At 39.7% G+C, this 15041-nt stretch overlaps 1 protein-coding gene across 1 annotated transcript in view; it reads left to right on the forward strand.

Moving 5' to 3' along the window:
• Positions 1-15041, forward strand: part of NRG3 (neuregulin 3) — a 1094068-nt gene that overhangs the window by 1023712 nt on the left and 55315 nt on the right. Inside the window, exons 5-6 of the mRNA XM_040320723.1 lie at positions 2048-2150; positions 10936-11062. Coding sequence (XP_040176657.1) covers positions 2048-2150; positions 10936-11062 — 230 coding nt within the window. The remainder of the gene's footprint in view (positions 1-2047; positions 2151-10935; positions 11063-15041) is intronic.

Consider the following 15041-nt stretch of genomic DNA (forward strand, 5'->3'; position numbering starts at 1 on the left):
GTCCTTTTATTTCTGGATATCTGAGCTTAGAGGAAACAGTGTTGAGAAGCCATCTGTCCTTGGCAGTAAAGCCTCAATCAAGATAAATGATCTACATGGTAATTTAAATTTGTCTTCCTAATTTTTGAACCCTGGCTAATTAGCTTATTTATTTGCAAACAAACAGGGCATTGCACCATTGTGTTAGATCATCTTATCATCATCAACAAAGAAACATGTAGGGGGGGGGGGGGGGGGAGAGATGTCTGCTACAAATTTACAACCAGTAAGACCTATATAGATATGTCAAAATGTACTTTTGAAATATGTTAGGCTTTCTGATCGTTGCAGAGTTGTAACCAAATTGTTTATGTTATCTGTCAGCCACATGATCTATAGGAAGTACTGGACATTAGATGTAGCTGGCTAACATTGCACTGCATCTTATGTACTGTACAGGGTACATTAAATGCAGCCTGCCAACATTGTACTGCATGTTATGTTCTGAATGTGTAATTGAAAAAATGTCACTTGAAAAGAGCAGCTTTAGGATCTTGGAATTAATAAAATGTGCATTCATTAGAACATCACTACTATCAGCTTTCTGTTTTTGGGTCTAGTTTTTGTGATATAAAATAAAGATAGCCTTTAAAAATTCCAGTGTATGTAAATATAGGGCCAGATTCACAGAAGAAATACGCCAGAGTATCTACTGATACTCCGGCGTATTTTCAAATTTGCCGCGTCGTATCTTTAGTTTGAATCCTCAAACCAAGATACGAAGGCTTCTGGCTTCGATCCGACAGGTGTATCGTAGGTGCAATACTTTGGCGCCCGCTGGGTGGAGTTTGTGCCATTTTCCGCGTCGGGTATTCTAATCAGCTTTTCCCGGCGATCCACGAAGGTACGCGCGGCCGTCGCATTCTCTTACATCGTCGCTAGTCTGCTTTTCCTGGCGTATAGTTAAAGCTGCTATTTCTTGGCCTATATTTAGACTTGCCATGTTAAAGTATGGCCGTCGTTCCCGCGTCAAATTTTTTTTTTTTTTTGCGTAAGTCATCCGTGAATAGGAAAGGACGTAACTCACGTCGACGTTCAAAAAATTACGTCGGTGCGACGTCATTTCGCGTAAAGCACGGCAGGAAATTTCAAAACGGAGCATGCGCAGTAAGTTCGGCGCGGGAACGCGCCTAATTTAAATGGTCCACGCCCCATTTGAATTAGGCGGGCTTGCGCCGGAGGGATTTACACTACGCTGCCGCAACTTTAAAGGCAAGTGCTTTGTGAATCAAGCACTTGCCCGTAAAACTTGCGGCGGTGTAACGTAAATGCGATACGTTACGCCGCCGCAAATGTCTGTGAATCTGGCCCATAATGTTTGTCTTCTGCTCCCGAGGGTATTATTACTACTACTACTACTGTCTTTGTTATTGTAGTACAAGTCATCACTTTCGATTGTCTGTCACACTGTTTTGTTATATTGCATACTTGAAACTGCTCTGGGTTTGTTGTTGCCCTGTATGATTGTACTATGAAAATCCGAATAAAAATATTTTGAAAAAAAAATATATATATATATGTTTGTTATTTAAAATAAAAAAATAAAAAACACTAATATGAACTTTCCCAATCCATGTATTTTGAGTCATATAAATACCGTAGACATTAAACTATTTCAAATGTGGGACACAATAACTGATATTTTCTATTTATTACTCATTTTTTTGAAAGATATTTTCTATTTTAATTTACCGTAAATCTGCTTTTATTCCAGCGTATTGTGATATGACGCATGGTCATTGTTCATTCTTGTAAATTTCCAATGTAATCTCAAAATGGTTTAAATATGAAGAATGCAAGCACATATATTTTCGAAAAGGCAAACAAAGCTTGCTTTTAAAAAGTCAAGTCTGCAGCTTTGAAAGTCATAGATATGGAAATGAGTGACTATTACTGTATTTCTTCCGCCAGAGTGTAGCTTGTTCATAGATTTCAAGCAAGTGAAATGGCTTTGATGTTCTTATAGTAAGACAATTCACCATCTAAAAATGAATGTTTTTGCTTGCAGAGAGCGAGGAGGTATACCAACAGCAAATCCTGTCAATCTCCTGCATCGTCTTCGGCATTGTAGCTGTGGGTTTGATTTGTGCAGCCTTCTACTGCAGGACAAAGTAAGATCATGATGGCTTTAGTCATTCTTTTTATCACAAATTACTTTCTTTTTTAATATTTAGTAAAATGTTGGATACTGCTGCCTAGTCAAGGGGCATTCAAGATTGAGGGTCACGTGTTCCTAGCAACAACTTCGGGCCAGATCCTCATAGTGAGTACGCCGGCGTATCTACTGATACGCAGGCGTACTTTCAAATTACCCGCGTCGTATCTTTAGTTTGAATCCTCAAACCAAGATACAACGGCATCTGGGTTCGATCCGACAGTTGTACGCCTTCAGATCGTAGATGCAATACTTTGGCGTCCGCTGGGTGGAGTTTGCGTCGGTTTCCGCATTGGGTATGTAAATGACCTTTTTCCGACGATCCACGAACGTACGCGCGGCCGTCACATTCTCTTACGACGTCTCTAGTCGGCTTTTTCTGGCGTATAGTTAAAGCTGCTATTTTGCGGCGTATAGATAGACTTGCCATGTTAAAGTATGGCCGTCGTTCCCGCGTCAAAATTTGAATTTTTTTGCGCAAGTCGTCCGTGAATAGGGATGGACGTAAGTCACGTCTAAGTTAAAAAAATGACGTCGTTGCAACGTCATTACGCGCAAAGCACGGCGGGAAATTTCGAAACGGAGCATGCACAGTTCAATCGGCGCGGGGATGCACTTCATTTTAATGAATCACACCCCCTACCCGCCGATTTGAATTCCGCCGCCAGAAATACACTACGCCGCCGTAACTTACAGTGCGAAATCTTCCAGGATTCGACTTAAAGTCAGGTAAGATACGGCGGCGTACCGTATCTCTGATAGGCTGCGCCTATCCGATTCTATGTGGATCTGGCCCTTCATGTTTACAATATGTTTACAATATGTTTACAATATGTTTACATACATGCATACGATAACAGACAGTTATGGGAACAAATGCACTACTAGTTAGCTATGATGTTCATCAGCTTTGTCCACTGGCAACAAAGTTGTGGTTATTACTGTCTTGAAATCTAAAAGCGTAATTGTTTAAAGCAAATAATCACATAGTCACGGCTATATAGAATGATCATGCACTTCTGCCAGACACCATTTGTAAAATATAAAATTGGCCTGGTGGGCATCTGTCCCCTTACAGTGTTTAAAACAAAATAACTACATTTAAAGCAGGGTTCCAACCACAATTAGCATTTTTTAAATGTATGTCCTTTCATCATGCGTTTTTATAATATAAATCCGGTCACTTACGATTTTACAATCCGCCGCCGCTCCGCATAGTTATTCAAAAAAGATAGTTTATAAAACTATGTACACACCGTTGTCATTTTGCTTGTGGGCATTGTGCAGCCCACAAGCACTTACTTCCTGGAAGTCTTGGATGGGAAGTGATAATTGGGTAGCGCACTGCATCCTGGGAAATGATGACACACATTTCCCAGGAGCATTAGAGGGAGATGTCAGGATCCTAGGTGATTCCAAAGGCAGATTTTGTGGGACTGCATAGCAACAGGCATTTCCAGATGAGTAAAAAAAAATTTTTTAATTTTTTTCTTGTTTAGGTCTAATGAGCACAATAATGAAAAACACATTTTGGGATGGAAACTCCACTTTAATATACCTGTAGGCATAAGATGGCATTCTCCTGATCCTGAAAGAAGTTTGCTACCCCACACACAAACACACACACACAAATGCCGTGCTCCATAGGTAAAACATGAATGGCTGCTGTCCAGATTTTATATATTGCATTAAAGTGTAAATGAGTAAACCATTAAATGTTGCGAGCTCCGTGACCGTGCCGGCGGGACCCGTGGATTCAAAGTGCCCGCCGGTGTTCCACGATCGTGTCATGAAGCTGAAAAATGGGGAGATGTCAGTGTAAACTCAACATCTCCCCGTTCTTCCTAGTGACATGTCACTGATCAAATGCTCCCTCGCATTAGGAGAAGCGATCAGTCACATGTCACTCGTAGCCACGACCCTAACAGTTAGAATCACTCCCTAGGGCATACTTAACCCCTTCAGCGCCCCCTGCAGGTTAACCCCTTCACTGCCAGCGTAATTTTTACTATAATCAGTGCATTTTTATCGCTGGTGTCAAAAGTGTCCGATGTGTCCGCCTTAATGTCGCAGTCATGATAAAAGTCACTGATTAATAAAAATGCCATAAAACTATCCCCTATTTTGTAGATGCTATAACTTTTTGCACAAACCAATCAATATACTCTTATTGTGATTTTTTTTTTTTTTACAAAAAATATGTAGAAGAATACGTATCGGCCTAAACTGAAAACAAATTGGGGATATTTATTATAGCAAAAAGTACAAAATATTGTTTTCTTTTTATAAAATTGGTGCTCTATTTTTGTTTATAGTGCAACAAATAATAACCGCAGAGGTGATCAAATACCACCAAAAGAAAGCTCTATTTGTGGGAAAACAAGGACGTCAAATTTGTTTGGGAGCCACGTCCCACGACCACGCAATTGTCAATTAAAGTGACACAGTGCCGAATCGCAAAAAGTGGCCTGGTCTTTGGCCAGCCAAATGGTTCGGGGCTTAAGTGGTTAAAATAAACATATAATCAATTTTCTGTGTGTCTTGTGCCACAAACTTCAAAACGTGTTTCACTCCAAAAATTCCTCAGCCAACAGTTCTCTTCCAAACAGGATGTGCTCTCACCGTAGAGCTATGACTTACATATTATAGAGGTCAAAACATAACTTTTCAGAGTTCAGAGGTTCTGGATCTCCACTCATTTCCACCTTCACTCGAGGAAAAGCATAAACAACTACATACAGTAGCCCTTTCCCCTTTAAAACCACATTTACTAATACAGACTCAATAAAAAAAACAATATCACATTTTCATGTGTACCCATTCCCAGTGGCCACAGGTGTAAGAGCAGTCAGTTACTATCACCACCATTACATATACATCCGGTATACTCTACTTACACAGAACCACTGTTTACTTACTGGTCTGTGTGTTGGATTTTGTCATGGTCATGTAACGTATTCAGGGGCTGAACAATTTACGTGACTATGTGGTAGCCCTGAACCATTTTATAGATTTTATTTGTTTTGCTTAATTATCATCATCTGAGGTTTTTATTTTATATCCTTTTGAGATCAAATTATTTTGAACACCATAACCTAGTTTAAGCTCTAAACACATGATCCTACAAAAACAAGAGTCAGGAACCAAATCTGTATTTTTAAAATAATTGAAGATACTGTAACAGTGCAAGGTCCCATCACTGAAAATTAAAGAGAAAAAAAAACACAAAAATACAGTTTAAGGGGCCTCAGAATATCAGAGAGGAGAGGAGAAAGGTGCTTTGTCATCCTTCTCAAGGTTTTTTCATTTCCAAATAGGGATGGGCTATCTGTTCGAGTCGAACATGAGTTTGACTCGAACATTGCCTGTTCACCCATTCGCCGAACAGCAAACAATTTGAGGTGTTCGTGGCAAATTCAAAAAGCTGTGGAGCACCCTTTAAATGTCTATGGGAGAAATCAAAAAGTGATAAGGTTAATATGCAAGTTATTGTCATAAAAAGTGTTTGGGGACCTGGGTCCTGCCCCAGGGCACATATATCAATGCAAAACAAGTTTTAAAAATGGCTGTTTTTTCGGGACCAGTGATTTTAATAATGTGTAAAGTGAAACAATAAAAGTGAAATATTCCTTTAAATTTCGTACCTGGGGTGTCTATAGTATGCCTGTAAAGTAGCGCATGTTTCCTGTGCTTAGAAAAGTCCCTGCACAAAATTACATTTCTAAAGGAAAAAAAGTCATTTAAAACTGATCGCGGCTATAATGAATTGTCAGGTCCTGGCAATACAGATAAAAGTATGTGAAAAAAAACAGCATGGTTCCCCCTTAGTCCATTACCAGGCCCTTTGGGTCTGGTATGAATATTAAGGGGAACCCCAAACCAAAATTAATAAAAAAAAAAGCATCCCCCCCAAATTCCATATCAAGCCCTTCAGGTCTGGGATGGATTTTAAGGGGAACCCGCACCAATCTAAAAAAAAATGGCGTGAAGTTCCCCTCAAAAATTCATACCAGACCCTTATCCGAGCACGCAACCTGGCAGGCCGCAGGAAAAGAGGAGGGGTGAGAGTGCACCCCCCCTCCTGAACCATACCAGGCCACATGCTCTCAACATGGGGAGGATGTCCCCATGTTGACAGGGACAAGAGCCTCATCCTCACAACCCCCGGTGATTGTGGGGGTCTGCGGGGGGCTTATCAGAATCTGGAAGCGCCCTTTAACAAAGGGGACCCCCAGACACCCCTTATGTGAATTGGTAACCGGGTACATTGTACCCCTACCATTTCACAAAAAAAGTGTCAAAATGTTAAAAACCACAAAAGACAGTTTGGGACAAGTCCTTTATTAAAAAGAAAAAAAGAAAAAGAAAAATGTTCCAACGATGTAATCCACTCTCGAGCGATACAGAAGAAAAAAAACTCTGCTACGAACAATACCGCCTCATAGGAGGCGCCCGGGCGAATGGCGCTCTGCTGGGTTGACAGCTCTTTTACAGATGATGGCGGGGCTACACGCCCCACCCCCTCTCTGATGCAAGGAGGAAGCCCCAGGTTACCCAATGTAGCAGAATACATGTTGGCCTAAATTTATGAAGAAATTAGATTTTGTTTAAAATTTTATTGGATATGTATTAAATCAGAAATATATATATCTCAAAAAAGTATCAAGACCTGGAGCTAAAATAGTCCAAATGATAAAACAACGCTGAAATTGGATAAATGTCCAACTGCAAATAAAGCATTTGAATGATGACGTTGCAACAGTACAGTAAATTCTAAAGTGATGAGTGCTTCTAGTAATTAGTCAGTGATGCATCCTACACCTGTTCCCAATCTTCACCACAAGTGAGGCACTCTCCCCTTCGGGGTACAAACTCACCAGAAGGATGAAAAATATGGGCCTTATGCAATGTCAAGAACTCTCACTTAAACATCCATCAGCAATAGCAGGGGCAGCATGGATTAAGCACCTTAAGAGTACATAAAACACAAGAAAGCACTAGATAGTGTAATCCCATTTTAATAAAATAAAGAAACTCTCAGACAGTATTCCCCAGCTCCAAATGCATGTACAATTAATAAACTAGTAATGAACATGTATTAAGGTATGTACTGGGCAATCCCGGCCGCCAGGCATGCGCAATGTGTTCCCAGTAACGTGGCAGGTGTGCGCACTGCCGGCAGTGCGCGCGCCCCCTAGTGGCTTAGCAAGGTGAGGACGTCATGTGACATCCTCCCAGAACACAGCACTATCGTGCCGCCGTCAATTGTCGGCGGCCGGTAGTAAAGTGGTTAAACAGCCGCTACCTCACTTATATCCCTGTTTTATTACTTAATATCTGTCTTACTTTGTTATACTAAGTTTTATCTAATTTTACCAACATCAATTGGATAGCTCAGATAGCAGAGATATTATATATTTTTGTGGCGCCTTGAAGTGCATTCTAGGCTCCATTTTATGCACCTTTTTGATTATATATATATATATATACACACACACATACATATACATATATATATATATATATATATATATATATATATATATATATATATATATATATATATATATATATATATATATACACACAGTATATGTATTTTTTTTTTTTCAATTTATTTTTATTTTTGGTTTTATTATTTTTGTATTGGTTTAGAACGCAAAAAAAAACAAAAAAATAAACTATCACTAAAAAGAAGCTCTATTTGTGGGGGAAAAATGACATACATTTATTTGGGTACAGCATCGCACCATTGCACAATTGTCAGTTAAGGTAAAGCAGTGCCATATCGCAAGAAATGGCCTGGTCAGGATGGGGGAAAACCTTTGGGAGGTCAAGTGGTTAAGGATATTCATAAAATAGGCTTTCTAATGAAGGTGGAGTTACACTTTAACACTTCCTGAAAATAAGCTAAGCAGAAAAATGCCAATACTGATATGAAATGCTTTAAATGCAACTTCATTGCATTTTCACAATCAGTTATATCCTTTACTATATGCTGTATTCGCAAATTGATCAAGGGAAGTGTGGAAATTATTAATGGAACTGTTAACTACTTTCCTTTAGGGATTGATTTGCCAAGGTCTTGATCTCAGTGTGCTGATTTTTTATTGACTTTGGAAATTCAATTTGCATACATGCTGAATATTTAAATACTATAGATATTATAAAGATCAAAGAGTATGAAGTTGTTTGCCTGGACAATGCAGGGAGACTTCAGTTTTCAGATAATTGATCTAATACATTTTCCCTAAGGCACATTTTTGAATACAAAACCACCATATAGGGTAATTTGGAAAACAGAATATCATTAAAAACCATATTGTGCTATTCTGCCACTGCCCTTCTGTCATGGCTTGAGTTAATTTGCAATGAATTCCTTCAAAACCCAATATACGCTATTGTTTTGTATTCTAAACTAGTGTGAGGGAGTAGTTTTTTTTTCTTTTTTTCTTCTTCTTCTGCTTCTCTTGTGGTGTGGTGATGTTTGCCAATAAGGAAACCATTTCCTTAGCCTCCAGGAACTAAGTATTATGAATGGGCAATGCACAAATGTGGGTGTGATAGCCTTTCTAGGTTGTATGTTTTAACCAGTACCAGGAAAGAAGCGAGTGCAAGTGATATGTGGGACCTAGACCAAATTTTACCCCACATGTCCCTGTGTAGTATTAGACTTTAAAGGGTAACCCCACTTTCGTGGGGAAGAAAAATAGCAAATAAAGAAAAAATAATATAGCGTTTATAATCGCGACACTAATCATATTGTAAATTAATGTTATTAAAAATTACCTATCCTTTTCAATCTGTAAATCCTTTTCAAAATGTAATTTTCTGAGAATGGATTGCAATATGGCTACCTGGAGATGTTCTGTACACAAAATGTGTACTGACCACTCCCCAGCAACATCATTTCCTGCTTGTGTGATTGGCTCAACACTTTTCCCAGAAGTTTGCCTAGTCAGATTTCAGGCATCCCTTACAACAAAAATAACATTTTTGAAGAGATAATTTAAATAGGAGCATGTCTAAGAGCCCTTTCAAACTGTGCCGCACATAGCGTAGGTGGTAAAATAGCAGTAAAACGCAGCTATTTTACTGTTGGATTTGCAGCGCATTTCGGATGTTAGCGGGGCACTTTTAACCCCCCGCTAGCAGCCGAGAAAGGGTTAAAACTGGCCGCAATACACCACTACAGCGGCGTATTGGCGACGGTATGGTAGCGCTACCCATTTATTTCAATGGGCAGGAACGTAAATGGCAGCGGTGAGTTCACCGCTGCTAATGCACTCCAAAGAATCTGCTGGCAGGACTTTTTCTGACGCCCTGCGAGCGCACCGCTCCAGTGTGAAAGCCCAGCTTTCACACTGGAGTGTGAATAGCAGCTATTTAAGGGCGGATTGCAGGTGCTATTTTTAATGCTATAGCGCCAGCAAAATGCCCTCAGTGTGAAAGGGGTCTAGAGGAATGCAGGCCAAGCAGATTTCCTCATTAGTGCTTTCCAGCTGCACACCCGACAGTTAATTATGAAACCACTCCCATTACACCCACTAAGAACAGAGGCAGATACAAACACACAGGGATGCCTTCAGAATAACAAAAGGTAGGAATCTGCAACAAAGTTTGTTATAATCCTTGCAATGTATATAGATCACCCAGAGGGGATTTTTTTTTTCTCAACAAAAGTGGAGTTACGCTTAAAATATTTATGGTCATTGACACAGCTCTCTGTGGAAAGGAAAAGATATATTAAAACTATTCAAATAGTGATCTCAAAGCAGAGTTTAGTTACATCTAGCATTATAAAATTATTGTAAACGTAAGAGTGGCAAGGATGTAGAATTCCCTTCCACAGGCGGTGGTCTCAGCGGGGAGCATCGATAGTTTAAAAAAAAACTATTAGATAAGCACGTGAATGACCACAACATACAGGGATATACAATGTAATACTGACATATAATCACACACATAGGTTGGACTTGATGGACTTGTGTCTTTTTTCAACCTAACCTACTATATACTGTAACTATGCAAAGTTTAAACATGTTCTTGAACACTTATAACATTTGTTATTTAGATTGTTTGTTTATTATTGGCAGTATTCAAAGAGATCCTCCCCTAGTCTGTGTCTTTTTTTTTTTTTTTGTAAAACCAGACTGTATGAAAATCTCTCCAATGATTAAAGATCTTTACCAGTTAAATAATTAGAGTAAGCTAATTATATTACCCAAACCTGTTCAGTTAATCAACTGGTTAAGGGGCCAGTATATTCAGTACAGTGTTCTGTTCCAGGTGAATCACCATCTAGACCTCCAGCATTGGCTGCATGCTCCTGACAGCCACAATTCCATATAAACATCAGTTCAATCCTTGCAAGAAAAAAGGGGATGCTGTATACCATTTTAAAAGCAAACATGTATGTTGTAAGCACCAGGCTGTACAGTCTGTGCAGTGGATACCTCAATAAACAACAATATAGGCTTTTAAAATGGCATCCCCCAAGGACAGAACTATATGGTTAAGGAGTTGTTTACAGGAAGTGTGCATAGCTGACAACTCAAGCACATAATCCTATCTCCAAAGTTTATAAGGAATGTACAGAACTATTCTGTCTTTTAATTTTCCAGTACCAATTTGTTTTGGTGGAATGACTCTTAAAATAAAAAAAAAGTAAAACTGCACAAATGAGCATCTAATTTTCATGTCTGTAGAATCTTACATATGCCTTGTTTATTTATATTTAGAAGACAGACAAAAATTATCCAAGAGCAGCTGAAAGAAACACAAAATGGGAAAAACTATAGCCTTCATGCATCCAGTTTGTTGGCAAAGGCAAAAAGCTTTGGAGAAAATAGAGTCCAACTGCATAATGTAAGTAGAAATATTATTTTTCCATGTTAATGGATTTTATTTTATTTTACCGTACCAGTGGACAGTAGACATGTGCACACTGAAATATTTTGTTTTCGGAATTTCCTTTTCGAAAAATACATTTATTTAGTTACTCCCGAAATTTGTTTTTATTTATTTTGTTTCATTAAAAAATGCATTTGTCTGAAAATTCAAATTAATTAAGGTCAAATCTGTCATTGAAGGCTTATGGTGTCCGTCAAAAGTTCTAAGAAGATTAGACGGAGCAGCTAAACTGTACAACGCCACAATCGTACATTTCCGGTCGAATGTTCCGCCTACAAGCTATAGAAGAATTCTAATGTTGTATGACACTAATAATAATTATATTTATAAATTATTATTACTAGTCAACCAACATTCAAATTCTTCTATAGCCAATGGGCCAAGCATTTGACTGGAAATGTATGATTGTGGCGTTGTACAGTTTAGCTGCTTGTCAAATCTTCTTAGAACTTTCGACAGACACCAAAAGCCTTCAATGACAGATTTGATGTTTGTACAGTATGTTTTTCGCTGCTTTGTTGAATCTTCGTTGTTCATGTAGAATGGTCTACACCAACACTGTCTCTATAATGTCAAATCTTTTCTCTCTATGTAGAATAATCTTGGACTAATAGAGTTAAGGTTAGGCACATTCGACCACAGGTGTGATCGACACAGATTGCTATTGTCAGCGTCATGTCGAATCTCCTATCTATATCAAACTGTTGTAGCAACGAAAATGAAAATAAAGCATTTTTTATGTCGGATCTTTCGGATTTCAGATTCTGCACGTTCGTTTTCGTTTGTTAAAACAATAACGAAAATACCCGAAACTAGGACGAAAATGCATTTAGACGAAAACTAATGCACATGTCTAGTGAACAGTCTCTGATTGATGTATGTAGGAGCTCTAGGAACATAACAAGTGGTTGAGTCAGTTCACTGAGCTTAACATACAGTAGGTGAACCCGATTTTGTGTCAATCTCGCTCTCTTTCTCAGCGAGATTGAGCACCTACGAGCCCCATCGCGGGAGCCAGCGCCGAGCTGGCTTGCCGCGATGGATACAGAGCCGTCATAGAAGCGACGGGAGATCCGACTTGGATTCCCGCCAATTCTACACGTGTGCGGCGTTTGTTATGAATCCTGAAGGGGAAGTCCCCGCCGGATTTTAAATAAAAATCCGGCATGGGTCCCCCCTCAGGAGCATACCGGGCCCTTAGGTCTGTTATGGGTTGTAAGGAGAGCCCCCCTACGCCGGAAAAAACGGCGTAGGGGGTCCCCCTACAATCCATACCAGACCCGTATCCAAAGCACGCTACCCGGCCAGCCAGGAAGGGAGTGGGGACGAGCGAGCGCCCCCCCCCCCTCCTGAGCCGTACCAGGCTGCATGCCCTCAACATGGGGGGGTTGGGTGCTCTGGGGCAGGGGGGCGCACTGCGGCCCCCCCCACCTCAGAGCACCCTGTCCCCATGTTGATGAGGACAGGGCCCCTTCCCGACAACCCTGGCCGTTGGTTGTCGGGGTATGCGGGCGGGAGGCTTATCGGAATCTGGGAGCCCCCTTTAATAAGGGGGCCCCCAGATACCGGCCCCCCACCCTAAGTGAATGAGTATGGGGTACATCGTACCCCTACCCATTCACCTGCAAGAAAAGTGGTAAAAACACAAATAAACCACACAGTGTATTAAAATATTTTATTTTTCTGCTCCGGAGGCCGCCCCCTGTCTTCTTTATTAGCTCTTTTACCAGGGGGGGCTTCTTCTTTGACGTCTTCGGGTGGGTGGGGGCCGCCGTCTGGTTCTCTTCCACCGCCGGGGGGGGGTGGCTTTTAAAAAAGCCCCCACCCCCCCGGCGGGTTTCCTCCGGCGTCTTCGGCGGGGCTCTTCTTCTTCCGCTATCCCGACGGGTCTTCTCAACTCTCCGGGGTTCTCCTTCTGTCTTCGCCGCTCTCCGTTGTTGACTCGTCGCACCCCGGTTCTTCGTCTTTCTGCGTGCTTTGGATACGGGTCTGGTATGGATTGTAGGGGGACCCCCTACGCCGTTTTTTCCGGCGTAGGGGGGCTCTCCTTACAACCCATAACAGACCTAAGGGCCCGGTATGCTCCTGAGGGGGGACCCATGCCGGATTTTTATTTAAAATCCGGCGGGGACTTCCCCTTCAGGATTCATAACAAACGCCGCACACGTGTAGAATTGGCGGGAATCCAAGTCGGATCTCCCGTCGCTTCTATGACGCGCTTGCTGGAATGTGCTGTCACTATTCCAGTGAGTGTGAGATGTCGGCGAGATCTCGGCACCCTGTCGCCGAGTATCAGCGCGACGCTGTCGTGCTAAAAGCACAATATCACAAACACCTACTGTATGTTTCAGTAGTTTTCATTATATTGTGATAAAGAGTCCTACAAAGTATATATGGATTTTGAGGCCCATCATTGTAATCATTATCTGACAATTTTTTTAGATGGGGATAATCAGTTTTTCTTCACTTGCTGAAATGTTCTGCAATATTCTTATTGTTAATTTCAAGAATAATCAGTTTTTGTCATTGTATCTATTTCTGTATGGTAATTTGAGCTGACAAAGCACTGTCCAGTGTGCTGGAAGAATCTGGATGTTGGCTTCTCGTTGACCATGACAGCACAATTACTTATACTTCAGCATATAAAATTACATCTCTCATTCTTCTATGGTGTTAGTAGGTTATATCAATATTTACACACTCTCATTCCACAGGGACCTAAAACTGTATAAATAAAAGCTCACCTTTAGTCTTTGCAATTCTCTTATAGTACACAAAACTATATTAAATGATCTCATTATAAGTAAAAAAATCTGAAAAAAAAATGTATAAAGGCAAAGATAATATATATATATATATATATATATATATATATATATATATATATATATATATATATATATATATATATATATATATATATATATATATATATATATATATATATATATATATATATATATATATATATATATATATATATATATATATATATATATATATATATATATATATATATATATATATATATACACACAAAATCTATATTTATATATTTAGTAGTATTGTGTATGGAAAAAATCTATAAAATGAATATAACTATAGGCAGTATATCAGTATATCATGCTTAAACCTTTATGATGACGGCAAAAGAAAGCTTAGTGCCTATGCCCAGTTTTGCAGCTTTGGCATGTGTTAATAAAACTGTATATTTTTGCAACTACTTAAAGTATGCAGGTGAATTATATCTTGTTTTATATCTGAATAAATGTGCAATTCTTTTAGTGTTAAATGTTAAAGAATATTTTCACTATCATATTAAAACTGGTACAAAAAAAGTGAAAAAAAAGGCTCATCACCACAAAAAACAAAACACAAAATGAATTCTTCCACTCCTGGTATGCATAGGGATACCATGTATAATGCATTACTTACTGTTTGCACCAGTTGCTGGGCTCAGAAACAATAGAGTGCATTTTGCTTTTCTTATCTTACCTACATGTTTCTTACTGGCCTCTGCAAAGATGCAGTGGGTTTGAAATACTAAAGCCTCGTACACACGACCGAGGAACTCGACAGGCAAAACCCATCGTTTTCCTTGTTGAGTTCCTTGTTAGGCTGTCGAGGAACTCGACAAGCCAAGTTTCTCCATTCCCATCAAGGAAATAGAGAACTTGCTCTCTTTTTGGCTCGTCGAGTTTCTCGACAGTTTCCTCGACGAAAATGTACACACGACCGGTTTCCTCGGCAAAAAAATATCTCCCAGCAAGTTTCTTGCTGGTTTTTGCTGAGAAACTCGGTCGTGTGTACGAGGCCTGAGACAGCTCAGTTTTGTGCATTATTCCAGGCAATAGGTCATGTAGATCACCCTATTAATAACTGTTGCTTTATACAGAAATTATAAAGATGCAGTATCTTTTTAATGTTATTATTA

Source organism: Rana temporaria, chromosome 8, assembly GCF_905171775.1.
Source record: "Rana temporaria chromosome 8, aRanTem1.1, whole genome shotgun sequence".
In the NCBI taxonomy this organism is placed as follows: domain Eukaryota; kingdom Metazoa; phylum Chordata; class Amphibia; order Anura; family Ranidae; genus Rana; species Rana temporaria.